The sequence below is a fragment of the Lolium perenne genome, chromosome 4 (assembly GCF_019359855.2).
Source record: "Lolium perenne isolate Kyuss_39 chromosome 4, Kyuss_2.0, whole genome shotgun sequence".
NCBI classification, from domain to species: domain Eukaryota; kingdom Viridiplantae; phylum Streptophyta; class Magnoliopsida; order Poales; family Poaceae; genus Lolium; species Lolium perenne.
In genome coordinates this window covers 250,346,968-250,367,090 of record NC_067247.2, presented here as the reverse complement: position 1 = coordinate 250,367,090, position 20,123 = coordinate 250,346,968, and the positions used below count along the sequence as shown (strand labels likewise).

Here is a 20,123-nt window from a genome sequence, read left to right as displayed (position 1 = left end):
TTGTCGCAAAGTAACCCTTCCAATTCACCATCTTAATGGGGTGATAATGTCTTTGATGAAATCATGACATGTCTTTCAAATATCAAGAAATCTCTAAATTTACAATTCTACATGTTTGAATAATGAATATCACAAAGTTATCATGCATATACTAAGATTCATGATAAATCTCTATAATAGAAATATACTAAGATTCATGATAAATCTCTATAATAAAAATATATAATCATTGTTATTTACATTGAACCTACAATATGAGTCTATGTTTTCACTTCAGAGTCGATTTTACATAATGTTCACGAAAACAAACATAACTTTCTCACACATAGTCTATTTTCGATGCACGACCACTCAAAATATTTTAAAAAAAACATGTGCATCTAAATGTATTCACCAAATATCAAGGTAGGACACCCTTCCTTACCCTATGGGGAGCTTCGCCCCTGACATAGCTAACACCGCACGGATCACGATGCAATTCAATTGGTTGACTAAGATTTACTTAATTCTCGATCAACATTGCTAAAATAAAGGCTTTGGTCTTTTTAAACATAGAAAACAATTTTTTTTTGACAAAACATTGCACGTGTACATAAATGTCAATATATACGCACGAAATATTTCTCGTAATTATTTTTACATTTTAATATATATACATATTTCGGTAAAAAGCATGGAGAATATAGCGCGCTATATCGGCGCTAATAGCGCTATAACATATCTGGAGAGATCACACTAATTTAATCAGTGTACGATAACTCGCTAATAGCATGCTAATAAGAGCATGTACAATGAGGTGATGTCAGCATTCTCTTACAATGAGGTGATGACAATAAGAGATGATGTGTTGTACACCTTATATTCATCGTCTTCTCTAGATAACGTAGATTATTAAGAGAAAGCATGTATTTCCTACCATTGTATATGCGCTAAGGTATTTTAAGGCAGGCCCTATTTTGTTAGAGGTGCTATTTTTTTTCCTTGGTAAAAAGAGCATATCCCCGTGAGATCAAAAGTAAATTTCCGAGCATTTTCGGCAGAAAAGGAAAACGTTGGGCGGACGGAGGGACACATGCGGCGGTGGCGGGCGCCCACGCAGCGGCACGAGCCAGGCGGGGGCACCGGTGGGTGCCGCCCACGCGCCCACGCGTGTCCACTCTGCCTCTCCACCCTCGCCGACGCGTGGGCTCCCTATGTTCACCTGGCCCGCGCCTCATCGAAAAGCGCCACCGCCTGCGCAACGGAACGGCACGCCATGCGCCTCGCACACCCTTTTCTTCTTCTTTACTCTCCGCCCCGGCGCCACCAAGAACAGAGAGGGAGACACCGGCGGACGGCGACCTGCTGCAAACCTTTCTCCAATCCGTTTCACTTCTTCCTGGTACATGATCCCTTCTTTCCAGCCATCTCTTTCTCTTGGCCGTGGGTTTTGGATTGGGGAGGTGTTTTCCGTACGAGAGGTGCTTAATTGGTTCGTTGGCTTCTCCAGGCGTTTCAGCGGCGAGATATGGTCGCCATGTTGCCAGCGGATGCCGACGCCCTCAGCGCCGGCGCTGCCGAGAAGCGCATCAATGGGTGAGACCTCCTGGAGCCATTTATAGATCTCATTTTTCTTGTGGGCTTTCAACGGATTCTTCTCGTTATTTGCCTTCTGCTGTTTATTGATTTTCTGCCCGCGGGAAGGGAAGGGAAGGGAATGGAAGTGAGAGGTGTATGCTCATGTACTTACTTGCTTTCGATCTGAATCACGCGCAGGCCTGTCAATGAGAGCAAGTGCAAGAAGAAGGCCCCCAGGAAGATCCACAAGGCAGAGAGGGAGAAGCACAAGCGCGATCTGCTCAATGATCTCTTCGGCGACCTCGGCGACATGCTAGGTGAGCAGCTGTACGTTGCGAACATTGTAGACTACGCAGATCGCTGCATTGCTTCGATTGCTTCAGTCTTTTTTATGTGGGTAATTAGGAATGTCGCCCATTCATCTATGCTTAGCTAGGACTCTGTCCAAAACATGTTTTCGTGTGATATCATATAGTGGGGTTCAACATGTTTTCGTGTGATTCCCTAGTATTAGATCCTAATAATGGATACATCTATAAAATGCTGATAGGCATGTGGATGAACAATATCTAAGTTGTAGCCCAAAAAGTTAACTTCTAGTTTCTGGCAATGTGAATGTATTTTCTGTTATTCGCTACCATCTTTCTTGGCTTTAGTTTTGCTTTGTAGCTCCAAAATTAACTTTTTTTAGTTTTGCGCCAATGTGAATGTATTGCCTGCTATTCAGTACCATCTTGCTGGTTCTTCAGTTTTGCTTTGTGTTATCAACGAATTGATATTACTCAAGTAAGCTTGCTAGTATTTAATCATCTTGTTCTGATCAAATTCAGCATCCCTTTGCAGAAGCGGACAGGCAGAACAGCGGGAAAGCATGCATATTAACTGACACCACTCGGATACTTCGGGATCTGCTTTCTCAGCTAGAATCTCTAAGAAAGGAGAATACCACCCTGCAGAATGAATCTCATTATGTAAGTCGTGTATGCCCTTGGAGTTACTTTTGATTCATCGCAGTTCGTAACACGGTTTTCCTTTCTTCTACGTACTGCACGACCGGTTTCTGGTCCTATGAACTGCAAATTATTTGCCCAGCCTAAGATAGATAGACAAGACCCTTGCCTACATCATAATTCCAGAACGTCTTTGTATTTCTGCACTGCATTTATCATGCTTACGTAATTGAGGCAGTTGTTTACCATCCCATGTTTCTTCTTCCACAAACAGGTTACAATGGAGAGGAATGAGCTGCAGGATGAGAACGGTGTGCTCCGCAACGAAATCCTAGAGCTACAAAATGCTCTGGCGACGCGGCTCGCTGGCAATCCAGGCTGGGACCATGGCACGGCTGGGTTGCCTCTCCCTGTTCCTCACTCCACAAGCACAGATTTCCCATCGCAGCAGCCAATGCAATCGCCCATCATCGCAAGCACAATATTCCCTGCATTGCAGCAGCCAGCACCACCACGGGAACTTAAGCTCTTCCCAGATGCGGTATCTGAAATCGAAGGCCCTGAACCATCAGAAGACCATGAGGCCCCCAATCATGTTGCACGGCCGCAGGCAAGGTACCCGACAGAGTCAGCCGCTTGGCCTGTAAGCCTTGGCCTCCCGAGGATGGAAGATGAACAATGTAGCAGTAGCACAACAGGCAGTACTAAGGAAGGCAGGTCAGGTAGTGATTGAGTTGGAACTGATCTACTTAGATCTCATCTTAAAAAAGATCGAGTAGATCAGTTCCAACCAATCATGAACTTTCTCTTTGAACGTAGTGAATATACACAGTTGGGCATGTGCGTGTAAATACCAGACTCCATCTTGGATCAGGGAATGTTAGCTGAGATGACACTCTTATGAGAATAGTATTTTTTTCTCATCCTTTGTGTTGAAACTTCTTTAACACCATATAGGATTTGAATTGATTTAGAAGTTACACTTGCAAAGCAAATTTACAGCAAAAGCCATGTATGACCAGGTGAGCAGTACCAGCGGCGCCCATCTGCCAATTCGCATATAAAAAAGCCTTGCCCGAGTTAAACTAACCGATCATATTTGAAGTTATCAACAAAGCAATTGGTAAACAGACTATCGTGTAAGGTGATGGCCCTAATAAACATTTGCATTAAAGTCTTCCAGAATATTTGCATTAAAGTCTTCCAGAATAATTATACAAGTGCACAATCGTATGACCCAGAAAAACACCAGGTCTCTGGATTCCTGTTTCTCCACGGGTAATCTTTCTACCAGTGCATTTTAGGAGAAACGAGCCGGCATGCATGTGTGCGGTAATACCAACAAAAATCGACACTCCCTCCAATTCATATTAATTGACTCAATAGATGCAGATGTATCTAGACAAAGATGAGTCAAACAATCCGAATCAGAGGAGTACTAACTTCAGTAATGCCGGTTTCCTCTGAAGGAGGAACCAGAAGAGGCAGCTGCGGATGAGTCGTCATGCCGGTTTCCTCTGAAGGATGAGCCAGAGGCAGCTGCTGGTGAGTCATCATGCCGGTTCACTCTGAAGGAGGAACCAGAAGAGGCAATTGCAGGTGATTCCTCCCTGAACGGCTGGGTAGCGGGATCCGTCACGCTTGGTAATCTCTGTACACTTCCTTTTCCTTTCCTTGCGTTGGGGCCAATTTCTTCAATCATGTACTTCCATCCATCGATAGGTCGTCTCCGACTAAATATGTGAGTCTTGATGAAGCTAGCAATCTGCATCAACAATTTCAATATCATTTTGGTTGTACTGACAAAGAAATTATTGTGGGAAGGAAGTATCATTTGTGACCTGCTGTTTACTGAAAGCGATGCGCCTCTCAAATTCTTGGAGAAGAATGTCCTCCTCACGCTGTGAGATTTCCCATATGTTACCATCCTGACCTCTCGAGGTAATTTCCCAACCATCAGGCTTGGTTTTGATCTCACCAGTGCTTGGTATCTTTGAATCGCCAAAATCAGCGTTGCCAGAATCAAAGATCCTGCATTTCGTTTCAGGAGGATTGTAAGAAAACTACATCACACAGCCAATATCAGAAAGGTTTCCTAGACTTTTTTCCTATGCTCTTGACTCTAAGTTATCAGCAGCTGAGGTTTTTGCTAGTGATGATATGGCAGCTTTGTTTCACTTACCCATTTCTGCACAAGCCTATGAGGAAATGCAACAATTATCTAGTAAAATGAGAGCTTCCCCTCTCTCTTTGGATCGGGATTGTTGGGAATATGTTTGGGGCAGCACCTATCAGGCTTCACAGTATTATAAGCACTTACATGCTCATATACAAACCTTTGCGGTTTCGAAATGGATTTGGAAATCTTGCTGTACTCTTAAAACCAAATTCTTTGGGTGGTTGTTATTGAATGATCGGTTGAACACAAGGGATATGCTCCAACGGAGGAACTGGCATGTAACTGATGAAACACATTGTGTTCTTTGTCCAGCAAGAATTTATGAGGACAGGCTGCATCTTTTTTTCCAATGTAACTTTAGTCAGAGGATTTGGTGTTATCTTCAAATTGATTGGTCTTTGAGTCAAGACTTGCAGACAGCAGCTTCTATGGCAAGAGCAGATTTTGGTAAGCCTTTTTTCATGGAGGTGGTCATCATAGCATGCTGGAATATTTGGAAGCAACGGAATGAGCAAATTTTTGAAGCACAGAGACCTTCTTTTAAAGGGTGGAAACGGAACTTTGTTCATGATTTATCCATGCTTGGTCATAGGATAAAGAAGAAACATCATGCAGCCCTCATGGCCTGGATAGGCAGCTTGTTGTAACTTACTTTTTTTCTCCCTTTGTACATATAGGTAGTATTTTCTTTCTCTCTCTTGTATATACTGTTCTTTTTTAATAAAATATGCTGTGGGGCTTTTGCCTCACAGTCTCATGGTCAAAAAAAAAAAAAAAACTACATCTTTTAAAGCACCAAGGATATTAACAAACCAAGAGTACATTAGAAGTTCAGAACGCATATGATGCCTACCAATTACATGGTCAAATTATTGAGTGGCATGTTCGATAAGCAACCCAAACCAACAAACATGGTCAAATTTCCTATTCCCATGGGCGGATCCAGCGTATTGACAATGGGGGACAGCTGCCCCCACTCAAATTTTAATTCTCCTTCTAATAGCAAGATTAAATGGTGGTTTGCCCCCACTTAGCAAATAATTTTCCCCCAATTAACACATTATTGCCCCCTCTTAGTTTTGATCCTGGGTGCCCTGCCTATTTCTATGGCAGGGAAACAAGTAACAGTGACAAATTTGAATTAATAACACAGCACATCTGCAAGCACTTGAGTCGCAGCCTATAATAGCCTAATGGCCACAGTTGGCTCATTATATAGCAATAAAAGCAAAGCACAAGAAACACTGCATAACCAAGATGTCAACAAAGTGGTGACCTGAGAGGAAAACAAAGAGGTTGATTAAAAGCCTAAAGTTAGGCCAACACAACCGACCACTCAAGACAAGAATACAAGCTACAACAGGTAGACACATGTTACAACGGATACAACCAAACTATCCTCGGCCTACAACCCCCAAAGCCCCGAGGAGACAAGAGAAATGTCCATTATTGCACAAGAGATAATGAAATTCCAGCACATGAGTTGCTATTATTTGAACAAAAGCCGTATTCAACCATGAAACGGAATAAATTTGATATTACTGGATCCAGAATAAACCACCACAGTATACATAATTTATGATATTGTTGCTGGATTGGAAGCTTGAAGATAAATGAAGCCTCCATCTTAAACCCCTCAACTATATCCCGAGTTCAAATTCGCCCTCAACTTCCAAACTGTTCACTTTAAACACATATTCTTTCCAAATCAACCACTATTCAGCCATGGGCGGTTTCACATGTGGTTTTGCCTGATGTGGCCTCTCATGTCACATTTTTTGTGGCATGGCATCCAAACAGGCCAAAATCGCTTAGTCTGAAAAACTATGTCGGCAAAAGAAAAAGTAAGCTGAAGCTACAGGGTGAGACCACACATTATTCATCCTCGGGTGCTCAATGATGATGGCTGGTGACGAAACGTCAACTGTGACGCTCGGGTAGGGTCAACTACAGTGGAAATATATGTGCAAGAAAGGGGAAGAAGCGGTTGGCATATGAGCCCCATCGCCATGTCAGACAAATAGCATTGCTCTTTTTGGTTCACTCATGCTAACTAGGATGGCACATCATGTGGCATTGGCATGTCAGAAAATTTGTCAATATCGCCACACCATACAGAGTAATACTTCAACCGCTTTTAAGAGTTTGCGGTGTAAAGTGAACGGTTTGTAACCCATGATGATATTTGGAATCGGAGCACTTAGTTGAGGGGTGTAAAATGGCTATAATTTGGTCCAGACAAACATATCGTCACATCATATCAGAATGCATAGTCCCAAGTGAGGCAACAAACAAGCTCGCATCAATTTCACCTGGGGCATCTCAATTAGACACTCCATCCTAATCTAATTTGATTGCCATATTGAAAAAAAAAACTAATTTGATTGCAGGCCATTGGCATGCATATTACACAGCATTCAGTCTGATTTATAGTGCAGGTTCCGCCAGATAATCCATCAATAACGAAGAAAGCAGGATAACAGAATAATACAATTCGAAAAAAAAAATTCCCTCCGATCCATAAAAAGTGTTATGGTTTTAGTTCAAAAATTTGAACTAAAACCATGATAGTTATTATGGATCGGAGGGAGTACTGAACTCAAAACAAGGGGAAAAACTGATTACACACTACAAATGGACCTTACAGGTTACACTTGGCTGTAGTTCTCCCATTGTTGAGGGGCATGAAATGGTTATAATTTGGTCCAAACATAAAGTCTCATCATATCAGAGTGCATAATCCGTAGCCCACATCAGGCAATCAAAGCTCGCACGAAGTTTCACCTGAAGCACCTCAAGTGGACACTTCATCCTAATCTAATTTGATTCCAGTCATATTACACAGCATTCAGTCTGATTTATTGTACAGCCTGGATAATCCGTCAACAATCAAGAAAGCAGGATAGCAGAATACTAGCTACGAAAATTTACAGGATGCTGAAATTTGGTACACTTTCATAACCTGTCATAATGGTTTCCCCAAAAAAACGAACTATCTCTCAATGATCAGACTTCCGCGCAAAACCTAGAAGAAACATGGGCAAACACTACATTTTTTAAAAATTGAAGAAGATACCTAGTGCGGCAATTCTATCACTTGCAATTGGAATTAACAAGTCACGTGATGCTAGAAGCCTACGACATGCCTCACAAATTGGGTTTCTAGGTCAACAAATGCAGTGTATCACAAGCAATGCGAATGTACTAAGCAACCAGAGCCAAAGATTGCAGCATCGCTGGAGAGCAGAAAAAAAAAGTAATGAACGAAAGGGGAGGGAGTAGCAACGCACTCTGAGCACGAGTCAAGGAGCCGGTCGATGTCATCGGCTGCGCCGCGCCTGCCGCCGCCGCCGCCAAGGCGCGCCTCCTCCATCTTGTCGATCTCCTTCACCCAAAGAGCAGCGTGCACGCGCTGCTTCCTTGTCCTATACTCGTCCGCCCCTGCCTTCTTCGCCTCGGCGCCGCCCGCTCCCTCTGCAGCAGGAGGAGGGCGAGGAGCGCGCGGCCGCCTCGTCGCGGCGCGGCGCTCGGCCCAGCGCTCGTCCATGTCGGCGACGAAGGCTTTGGTGTCAGGGTCCACCTCGGCGGGTATGGCTGGGACGGTGGCCGCAACGGTTTCCGATGTGGGGGACTCCCACGGCGCGGCGGGCGCCGGGGAGGAAGCGGGTGAGTCGCCCGGGAGCCATGCGGTCTCCCACGCGTCGTTCCACTCGTCGTCGCCGGTGGCCGCAGGCGGGTGCGGCGGAGGGCGGCGGTGGGACGAGAGGCGGCGGAGGCCGCAGGAGGAGGAGGTTGTGGTGGACGCCGGTAGGCGGAGGACGCGGCTGAGCGAGTGCATGCCGTGTGCTCGGTGAAATGCCGAGGAGAAGGGTTCGATCTTGCATATATCCCTCGTCGAAAACAAAACCAAAAGTTAAATTACTCACACAGTTTAAAAGGATAATTCATAAAAATATATTTATATAAAAGAACTTGATAATTTAATTATTTTTTGTTAAGGAGGCACTATTGTCCGGAAAATCTAATCACCGATCAACCGTCTGTTGTGACTTTGTAGGAAGCCTTGCATAGCTTCAAGGCGGCATGATCGATCGGTGTGACGGTGTTCAGCTTCAGTGCTACCGAGAATGGCCACTATTATTATGTGGAGTTAGGGAACTTTGTCTTTTTTTTTAATTAACAGTACTAGGTCTAGAAGACCCTAGGGGAGTTTATAGATTAATATGTGGCAGGTACATAATTACAAAGAGGCCTTTACAATACTTGCCCTAATGAACCTATTATTTAAAGATAAGGCCTCCTTTGTTCAGAAAACACCCTGTAAAAAGATTGTGAAAAGCAATCGAGGACATGGGCTTCTCCACCACCAGAACGCCGACGACCTCGAGGCTTTGCAGCCGAGATCAGAGAGCAGCCTGCTTGCGAGCTCTTCTCCAGCGCTTGGAATCCACCGCCAGCTACGCCGAGGACATCGGGGACGAACCACTTGATTTCCTGGGCGGGGCGAGCTCTTGCGACGGTTCCACAGGCCTCCGCTGTGGAGGTTGAAATCAGGCCGCTAGAACGGCCGAAGATCGCGGCGACAACGACGGTCGCCGCGTGATTTGCGCAAGGACTCCCAAGGCACCTCCTCTGCTTGGTCGCCAGACCCACCGGCGGATGCTCTTCTCCCTCGCCACCGGGGCCGGCCGAGAGGAGCATCAACAGTGCTTGGCCTCTATCGAAGAAGAGGCAAAGACACTTATTGGAGGGGGGCCTCACAGATGCAGCGAGCTTCCCCATCTCCCACCACAGGAGCATAGGGAAGGGCCTCACCTGCGATTGGCTGGCATCGCGTCGAAGCACCAGGGAAGATGCTGACCCCCAGCTGATTCCAGGATCCGTTGAGCTGGCCACTGGCTTCCTCTTCTCCTCGCCTCAATGGCCGGCCAGAGGAGGAAAGCAGTGCAGCGGAGCACAACGAATCCAGAAGCAGCAGAAAAGGATCTTATTGACGGAGATCCCCGAGGTGGAGGAGCTCACCTTCTTCGGCCACCGGAGCACGACGAGGCAGGACCACCACACCAGGATGCACCAGATCTGACCCCAGAGATCTTGTGCCCTACTCCAAACTACCGGCATCTCTAAGTATATGGTGCTTCTATGCGCATTGCTTTGATGATGCGCCATAAAAATTGTCGTTTTGGTGCATTAGTAGTAAGCACATTTCATACCACCGATTAATTTTCTGTGCGCGCCAATATAAAGACCAGACTCTTGCAGAATAGAGTTGATGACTTTGAGCAAATTCATAGATCTGAGATCTATTTTTTGTTGTTGCAAAGTATCCTTTCTCTCGTTTTCTTTAGCAATCTCTGAAATACAAATATTGAAAAGTGATCTTAGGGAAGCATCAAGCCATAGTACATTCTACATTTAGATATATCTTGTTACTCTTGTTGATTTGACATCTCCTAGAGGGCTATACATTATTGTTTAGAATTCCATTGGTGGACTTGCGGCATTAGTTTGTGAAGGCTCGGGGACCACCTCAAGATCTACCACGAGTGATTTGATTTGTTTCTAAGGAATTAGGTTCAAGGAAAAGAAGACGTAGAGATGTTGAGAAAAATCCGGGAATCAATTATGGTGTCTTTGTCTTTGTCTTTGTCTTTGTCTAGTTTATATACAATTGCTTTACTTTGATGCAACTTCATTTCTGGATTTGAGTTCTTTGCCAGTCGCATTAGTTTTGTCTCTACTAATTCAAAACTTATCATGTTGTATCGACTAGATCTCTCAAGCATATGTTATATCTTCTCATTTAGAAGTAATTTGCATGATCTCCTATTCATCTCTTGAATGGATAAACCATGATCTTCCACCTTTTTATTAAACATATGCGTATTTAAAACCTTTTCCTTTTTCTAGGCGTGCAATGAAACAATTACTAAGTTGTTGTTTCATATAGAAAAGAGAAAAATATACCAATCACATAATTTGTTGAGTAGAGAGGGAGGATTTAATTTTCAGGGTACCCTGATTGCTTCATTATCGGGAAAAAGTCTACATGTATACAAATAGTCTTCAATATTGTTATTCCACAGCCATGACAATAGAACAACAGTGATGTTACGGTCCCCGTGGGATATCAAGGTTTCAAAAATATTCTTACTCATCTCTTACACTAACATAACTTCCTAGAAAATTAGCTTCTTCTTTCCAATCTCCGAATAGTAGTTCCAAAATTATATTGGTATATTGCTTACGTGAAATTGGTCACTTTAAGACAATCCAAGGCAACTTAACTATACTTAAACTCACCAAATCTCCGCACGTCCTTATCCCCTCTCGTGAACAGTTGACAGAGGCGGATTAGGAGGCGCCCATCGCATGCTCGTCCCTCCGCCGCCCGGGCCATGGGTTTCCACCCTCTCCGTCCGTCGCTCCGGCGATGGGAGAGTGGGGAAACCCCGGATTCGCGGGTCTGGCGTGTAAATATTAGTGTAGGTTGTCCCGGCGGCGCTGTCAAGGTGGTGGTGGCGGAGTTGTTGTGGAGTAGCGGTGCCGGCGGTTCTTCCCCATCACGGTGGTGTTCTCTGTGGTGCTGCCGGTGGTCATCCGGCCGTCGGTGCTCAGGGATCGATCGATCCGTCGAGCTCTTGTTCTCCAAGGGTGGTCTTCGCTGCGGAGGTGAGGACTGTTTGATGGAGTTTTTGTCCCTCGCCCTCGTCTTCGTTTCGGTGTGGTGGCTTCTGGCCGTGCCGTGGAGGTGTGATACGTCTCCGACGTATCGATAATTTCTTATGTTCCATGCCACATTATTGATGATATCTACATGTTTTATGCACACTTTATGTCATATTCGTGCATTTTCTGGAACTAACCTATTAACAAGATGCCGAAGTGCCAGTTGTTGTTTTCTGCTGTTTTTGGTTTCAGAAATCCTAGTAAGGAAATATTCTCGGAATTGGACGAAATCAACGCCCAGGGTCCTATTTTGCCACGAAGCTTCCAGAAGACCGAAGAGTCAACGAAGTGGGGCCACGAGGTGGCCAGGAGGGTGGCCGGCGCGGCCCCACCCTTGGCCGCGCCGACCTGTCTCCTGGGCCCCTCGCGACGCCCCCTGACCTACCCTTCCGCCTACAAATAGCCTTCGTCGCGAAACCCCCAGTACCGAGAGCCACGATACGGAAAACCTTCCAGAGACGCCGCCGCCGCCAATCCCATCTCGGGGGATTCAGGAGATCGCCTCCGGCACCCTGCCGGAGAGGGGATTCATCTCCCGGAGGACTCTACGCTGCCATGGTCGCCTCCGGAGTGATGTGTGAGTAGTCTACCCCTGGACTATGGGTCCATAGCAGTAGCTAGATGGTTGTCTTCTCCTCATTGTGCTTAATTGTCGGGTCTTGTGAGCTGCCGAACATGATCAAGATCATCTATCTGTAATTCTATATGTTGTGTTTGTTGGGATCCGATGAATAGAGAATACCATGTTATGTTGATTATCAATTTATATCTATGTGTTATTTATGATCTTGCATGCTCTCTGTTATTAGTAGATGCTCTGGCCAAGTTGATGCTACTAACTCCAAGAGGGGGTATTTATGCTCGATAGTGGGTTCATGTCTCCGTGAATCTGGGGAAGTGACAGAAATCTCTAAGATTATGGATGTGCTGTTGCCACTAGGGATAAAACATTGATGCTATGTCTGAGGATGTAGTTATTGATTACATTACGCGTAATACTTAATGCAATTGTCTGTTGTTAGCAACTTAATACTGGAAGGGGTTCGGATGATAACCTGAAGGTGGACTTTTTAGGCATAGATGCATGCTGGATAGCGGTCTATGTACTTTGTCGTAATGCCCAATTAAATCTCACTATACTCATCATAATATGTATGTGCATGGTCATGCCCTCTTTATTTGTCAATTGCCCAACTGTAATTTGTTCACCCAACATGTTGTTTATCTTATGGGAGAGACACCTCTAGTGAACTGTGGACCCCGATCCAATTCTCTATACTGAAATACAATCTACTGCAATACTTGTTCTACTGTTTTCTGCAAACAATCATCATCCACACTATACATCTAATCCTTTGTTACAGCAAGTCGGTGAGATTGACAACCTCGCTGTTTCGTTGGGGCAAAGTACTTGGTTTGTGTTGTGCAGGTTCCACGTTGGCGCCGGAATCCCTGCTGTTGCGCCGCACTACATCTCGCCGCCATCAACCTTCAACGTGCTTCTTGACTCCTACTGGTTCGATAAACCTTGGTTTCTAACTGAGGGAAACTTACTGCTGTATGCATCACACCTTCCACTTGGGGTTCCCAACGGTCGCGTGTTGTACGCGTGTCAAGCTAAATTTCTGGTGCCGTTGCCGGGGAGATCAAGACACGCTGCAAGGGGAGTCTCCACATCCCAATCTCTTTACTTTGTTTTTGTCTTGCTTTATTTTATTTACTACTTTGTTTGCTGCACTAAATCAAAATACAAAAAAATTAGTTGCTAGTTTTACTTTATTTGCTATCTTGTTTGCTATATCAAAAACACACAAAAATTAGCTACTTGCATTTACTTTACTTATTTCATTATGTTTCCTTTTAATTTTACCGTAAAAGACATGCCGGTAGGACGCGGGTCTATAATTGAGAGAAATAATATAGAAGAATTTTTCAATCATGTTAGTACCGTTGAAGATTTTGAAGATAGACACTTGGTAGACCTTGCTCCTACTTATGAAATTGCTGCTGCTGCTTTAGTTCGCATGTTGGAAACTAAATTTGTTAATCTCAATCCTATAATCCAACACATGTTTCTTACACTCGGTGATATGGAAGAAGGGGAAAAGAAAGATTTTATTTTAGAAACCCTTCTTAGAGAATTTGGTGGTATAGCAAGAGAGGCTAGAAAGGTCTTTGCTAAATATAAGATGCTTGGCTCTTATACCAATTTTGTTAGTCTCCTTGAAAAGATGGACATGGAGAGAATAAGATACACTAATAATATTAATGATGATGGGGAGATCAAAGCACCAATACCATGTAAGCTCCTAGCGATGAATGATGCACTAGAAAATAACTATGCTTGGCTTGTTCCTGAAAATTTGTTTGATGAGAGTAGCAAGCCCAAGACTAATGAAAAGGGAGACGCTAAAACTTATGTATCCAACATACTATGCATGGTTGAGAAAACTCCACACCCCGCTGTAGATGCACCATCCTTCGATAATACTTGATACACACTTTCTGCGCCTAGCTGAAAGGCGTTAAAGAAAAGCGCTTATGGGAGACAACCCATGTTTTTACTACAGTAATTTTGTTTTTATTTTGTGTCTTGGAAGTTGTTTACTACTGTAGCAACCTCTCCTTATCTTAGTTTAGTGTTTTATTGTGCCAAGTAAAGTCGTTGATAGTAAGGTTCATACTAGATTTGGATTACTGCGCAGAAATAGATTTCTTTGCTGTCACGAATCTGGGCAAAATTATCTGTAGGTAACTTAGAAAATTATGCCAATTTACGTGAGTGATCCTCAGATATGTACGCAACTTTCATTCAATTTGAGAATTTTCATTTGAGCAAGTCTGGTGCCTCAATAAAATTCGTCAATACGAACTGTTCTGTTTTTTACAGATTCTGCCTTTTATTTCGCATTGCCAGTTTTGATATGTTCGATGGATATTTCGATTCCATTGACTTTCAGTAGCTTTGTGCAATGTCCATAAGTGTTAAGAATGATTATGTCACCTCTGAACATGTATATTTTGATTGTGCACTAACTCTCTAATGAGTTGTTTTGAGTTTGGTGTGGAGGAAGTTTTCAAGGATCAAGAGAGGGAGATGATACAACATGATCAAGGAGAGTGAAAGCTCTAAGTTTGGGGATGCCTGATGACCCACAAGTATAGGGGGTGTATCGTAGTATTTTCGATAAGTAAGAATGTCGATCCCAACGAGGAGCAGAAGGTGTTGACAAGCAGTTTCGATGAAGAATTCCCTGTAAATGCTCACAGACAAGTATTCAGGGGTTTTTGATGTAACAGTTGAATTAAGTACGAGTAAGTAAAGTGCGAGAGTAACAATTGCAGCGAGTGGCCCAATCCTTTTTAGCACAAAGGACAAGCCGGTTTGTTTACTTATAATGACCAAACGTTCTCGAGGACACACGGGATTTTAGTCTAGTGCGTTCGCTTCATACGGCTAAATAATCTTCATTGTTATGATAAGTGTTGTGTGGGTGAACCTATGCTAATGTACCGCCCTTCCTAGGACTAATACATACTTGTGATTATACCCCTTGCAAGCATCCGCAACTACAAGAAAGTAATTAAGAATAAATCTAACCACAGCCTTAAACTCTGAGATCCTGCGATCCCTCCTGCATCGATATACCAACGGGGGTTTAGGTTTCTGTCACTCCGGCAACCCCGCAATTGGCAAACGAATACAAGATGCATTCCCCTAGGCCCATAAATGGTGAAGTGTCATGTAGTCGACGTTCACATGACACCACTAGAAGAATAACACCACAACTTAAATATCATACCATTGAATATTACTCAACCATAGTTCACTACTAACATTTAGACTTCACCCATGTCCTCAAGAACTAAACGAACTACTCACGAGACATCATATGGAACATGATCAGAGGTGATATGATGATGAATAACAATCTGAACATAAACTTGGTTCAATGGTTTCACTCAATAGCATCAACAACAAGTAGAGATCGATACCGGGAGAGTTTCCCCTATCAAACAATCAAGATCAAACCCAAATTGCTACGGCGGTGACGGTGTCCAGCGGTGGAGACGGCGGTGATGATGGTGGAGATGATGATGATGGTGATGGAGATGATGTCCAGCTCGATGACGGTGACGATGGCGTCGATTTCCCCCTCCGGGAGGGAATTTCCCCGACGGATTCCTGCCCGCCGGAGAGCTCTTTTCTCTCTGGTGTTCTCCGCCCCGCAGAGGCGGTCAGAACTCTTCGCGAGGTACCCTCTGTGGCTTAGGTTTTCGGGACGAAGGGTTTCGCGAAGAAAATGAGGCGAAAGGGGCTGTGGGGCCCCCACACCACATGGTGGCGCGGCCAGGCCATGGGCCGCGCCGCCCTATGGTGTGGGCCCACCCTGGGTCCTCCTGGCTCCTCCTTCTGGCTTCCTTCGTCATCTTGAAAAATAGGATTTTTGGTATAATTTCCTTCCACAGTTGATCTTCCGAAATATTGCGTTCTGACGGTGCTTTTTCCAGCAGAATCCTGGCTCCGGTGCTTGATCCTCCAATAATGATGAAACATGCAAAATAGATGAAATAACATAAGTATTGTGTCCCAATATGAAATATATCAATGAATAACAGCAAATTATGATATAAAATAGTGATGCAAATTGGACGTATCAATGCCCCGGTGGTTCACCCCTGCATATATCAAGAAGACTCAAGCGTCTAAGCTTGGGGATGCCCAAGGCATCCCCTTCTTCATCGACAACATTATCAGGTTCCTCCCCTGAAACTATATTTTTATTCCGTCACATCTTATGTGCTTTGCTTGGAGCGTCGGTTTGTTTTGTTTTTTGTTTTGTTTGAATAAAATGGATCCTAGCATTCTTTGTGTGGGAGAGAGACACGCTCCGCTGTAGCATATGGACAAGTATGTCCTTAGGCTCTACTCATAATATTCATGGCGAAGTTTCTTCTTCGTTAAATTGTTATATGGTTGGAATTGGAAAATGATACATGTAGTGACAAGGTATCAACTTGTCAATGCCTATGGATTGTAGGCTAGGGTTTAGTTGGAAGTAGAGGGTAAGTAGATCTCGAAGGTTTCAGCCGAAAAGTACTCGACGATTATGAAAACTAGGGTTTGTAGACAATGATTCGGTTCCCTCTTCGTCCCTCGGCTCCCCCTTTATATAGGAGGTGGAGCCGAGGGATTCGTGCTATACAAGTTACATAGTCCGGAACGGTTTCTAACTCATCCCGCCAGATTACAAATAACACTTCCTATTACAACTCTTGACTTTCCTTGATATATCTTGGGCTCCCGAATCTTCTTATTCTTCTGTAGTGGGCCTTCAAGAAACCCCGGGTACTATCTTCGGCAGGCCCATTTGGGATGCATATGTCGAGTCTCCGAGATTTTGCTTGAATCGTAGAATCGTGGAAAATCTCCACTGTTTATTTTTATTCGAAAGCTTCAACTTTTTTATATTTCTTCACATAAAATTCTATATTGTACAGGGATAATGGTAGTTGGGGCTAGTTCATCTGACGGATCAGGTACTAGTTAACTGCTCTAGTGGCAATCCGCAAAAACCTACTTCAAAATCACGTCCCTGGACATGATCTCGGGATACTGGTGTAAACTTCGATAGGTGCCGCTTAAGGTCTTACCATTCTGTCGAGTCCCAGTCAAATTTATCGGGTACCTAACGCGTCCGTTAGGATTTTTCTTCGTATCTGTTGATACGGATAAAGGTAGCAGAGCGCAGTCTTTGGCGATGCCACGCCCAGCAGAACGGATCTGGGGTCTTACCTTCGCAAATTTGCGGCATTCAGAAATTGATCGCAACTTCGGCGTTCTGAGAATATATTGTCAAGTGCTTTTCGGCTGTTGGAATGGCACATTTTATCGAGTCAAATATGACTTATATTGCTCTCCCGATGGGAGTATATGTAGAGTTAATTATAACTCGAAATATACTCTCTTGCCTTTCTATCTTTTCCTTTGTTAATTTCATCGGGCACGCGAACAGCGTTCCGATGGGAGTAGCTCGAGGCTACAACCAAGAACTTGTGCTTGGTTGTAGGCTCGACATTTTAGTCCACCTTGTCGCTATATTGTCGTTATTTCCCAATATGATCTATCTCTTCTTTTTTTATCTCTCGGGTGCGCGAACAGCGCTCCCGATGGGAGTAGCCCCCGAGGCTACAGCCAAGGACTTGTGCTTGGTTGTAGGCTCCCGCAATTTCTATATTGCCATACTCGAAATTTTACTTTTTATCGAAGTAGCCCCCGAGCGTTTGGGCAAAAACTTGTATTTGATCAAAGGCTCCCGAAGTATTTAATAATTCCTCCTGTCGCCAATCTTCTTTTATTTTTCTTGTCGACATGCTTCCCTTAAACAAAATTGCTTCATCTCTCGTTTATAGTCTTGATTTTTCTCGCCTTGTGGGTCCATTGTTTCCACCATGTTGACACGTCGTGCAAGTGGGGGACACACGTCCTCCGCTTTTTCTCGGCGCACGTACGGTAACGCCTATCTCGAAAAATACCTTTTACCCTTGTTTCTATAAGATCTTTTTTCACCACACGATTTCTTCATCCAACGGCGCACAGCTTAACCCTATTATTATATAAACCTTTCTTCAACCTCCGTTCATCCTCGCTTGCGCCGCTCATCTGTTCCTCTTCGCAAAAGCTTCCCTGCGCCCAACTCTCTCTGATCATCCGCACTCACCGAGCATTGCTCTGCCCATTGCCGTTGATGCCACCGCGCACGCGACTCACTCGCCACAGTACCCCGGAATCCAAGATGGCCGCCGAGGATCTTGAGTGGGAGAGATCCAAAATCTCCAACCAAGACACCAACATGCTGAAGAGGCTTGGCCTCATGAAGAAGGAGGACGCCATCCGCTTTCCCAGCGAAGAAAGCTACCCCAAACCTCCAATGGAGTACCGGGTTAGTTTTGTTGATCACCTTATCCGTGGTCTTTCGACCCCAATTCACGATTTCCTCCGCGGCCTTCTTTTCGTTTATGGGATTCAACTGCACCAGTTGACCCCCAATTCCATCCTTCACATTTCTATTTTCATCACACTTTGCGAATGCTTCTTCGGAATCCCTCCCAATTGGGCTCTGTGGAAACGCATTTTCTGCCTCCGCCGCAATGGCTCCCACAACGTCACTTATAACATAGGTGGCGTTGTTATCTGTGTTCGTACTGATGTCGATTATTTCGACGTCAAATTTCCTGATTCTGTCCAAGGATGGCGCAAAAAGTGGCTCTACATTCACGAAGAAAGCGCCAACTCCGTTGAACACAACATAGTTCCTTTCGACGGAAGTGCCAGAATTCAGCGACGCCGCTCCTGGGATGCCGAAGCTTCTGAGGAAGAGAAAAAGGCGACAGAGGCACTCATGTCTCGTATTCGTCAGCTTCAAAACACTCGAGGCAAAGAGCTGTCTGGTGTTCAAATCACTGCCTACTTCCTTAGGATTAGAGTGCAGCCTCTTCAGACTCGCAAAAATCCCCTTTGGACGTATTCTGGTAAAAATGACGCCAACAGAATCTCCGGTGATCTTTCCACCAAGGACTTGGAAAAGTTGATTCGAAGACTTTCTCGCCTGGGCAAAGATCCAATTTCTTCCTCTTGTCGCGTGGAGCCGTACAGCTCCGCCAATCCACTCCCCGAGGTATTTTGTCTTCCCGAGTTTTTATCTTGTTCTGCACTTTCTCTGCATCTCGTTGTATTGTTATCTCTTTAATTTTCCTTTGGTCACTATTTTTTACAGAACCATCCTACGATGACCTCCCTTCCTCCTCTTCCGGAGGGTGGAGAAGTCGAAGAACAGGCCATCGTTGCCGAAGATACTCAAGGTTCTTCTATTCCTGAAAGTGAAGTCGCGGGTTCTCACAAATCTGCGGCTTCTCACGAAAAAGAAGTTGAGTCTGAAGCCAGTGAGTCGACACAATCCCTTCCTCCTGCTGTTTCTCCAAGGAACAAAAGGAAAAGGACTGATGCCGAGGATTCTGGCACCTCTAAGGCTGAAGAAGTTGTTCCTTCTCATCCGAAGGCAACTTACGATCCTTATGTTGAATCCCTCGTCAGCTCGTAAGTCGTCTTTATTTCTCCCTTTTTTTTTTTTTTTGTACTCGAAATATTTATCTTGTCTTGCTTTTTATGCTGCCGATTTTTTGATCAACAGTGATGACGAGGAAGAAGTACCAACTACTGACGTGGCTCCTCGGACAAGCACGTCACGTGCGTACTTGCTTCGTACACGCTAGTTGAAGGAGAAGAAACCTCGCCTCCTCAACAAAACGTCGTCACCACTACTCCACCATCAAGCCCCCTTGCTCCTTCACCAAAAAGGACAAGGGTTGAAAAGATTGTTGAACCTGCCCCTCGCTGGGCGTTCGTTGACTCTGCTCTTAGATGATGTAAACTTGTCGACATCTATATTTTCCTTATTTTGTTTTTTCACACCTTTTCTCTTTTTCATGCCGATGTTTCTCTTGCTGTGTTCACCTTGAACAGCCTATGATCAAAGATCTTCTCCGCATCGGTTCCCAATTTATTGGATACCGTGAATATGCTAATAGAGCCGAAGGTAACGACTTTTATACTTGCTATTTTTCCTTGATTTTTTACTCCTGTTGCTTTTCGCGATTTTGATCTTTCTTCTCTCTCTTTTCCATATCTCGACAGAGAAACTTGCAGA

The 20,123-nt window shown here is 44.4% G+C and overlaps 2 protein-coding genes across 2 annotated transcripts; one reads left to right on the top strand and one right to left on the bottom strand.

The window, feature by feature from the left end:
- The first annotated feature begins 1,224 nt into the window (after positions 1-1,224).
- LOC127332301 (protein IRON-RELATED TRANSCRIPTION FACTOR 3) lies at positions 1,225-3,430 on the top strand. The gene is made up of 5 exons (XM_051358570.1): positions 1,225-1,381; positions 1,490-1,575; positions 1,756-1,874; positions 2,401-2,528; positions 2,782-3,430. Exons 1-5 carry the CDS (start codon positions 1,256-1,258, stop codon positions 3,238-3,240), a joined length of 918 nt encoding a protein of 305 aa, XP_051214530.1. The 5' UTR covers positions 1,225-1,255; the 3' UTR covers positions 3,241-3,430.
- Positions 3,431-3,645: 215 nt separating this feature from the next.
- Positions 3,646-8,574, bottom strand: LOC127332300 (uncharacterized). Its single transcript, XM_051358569.2, has 3 exons — positions 7,977-8,574; positions 4,349-4,538; positions 3,646-4,272 (listed from the first exon to the last, which is right to left on the bottom strand). Exons 1-3 carry the CDS (start codon positions 8,522-8,524, stop codon positions 3,952-3,954), a joined length of 1,059 nt encoding a protein of 352 aa, XP_051214529.1. The 5' UTR covers positions 8,525-8,574; the 3' UTR covers positions 3,646-3,951.
- Between the last annotated feature and the right edge of the window lie 11,549 nt (positions 8,575-20,123).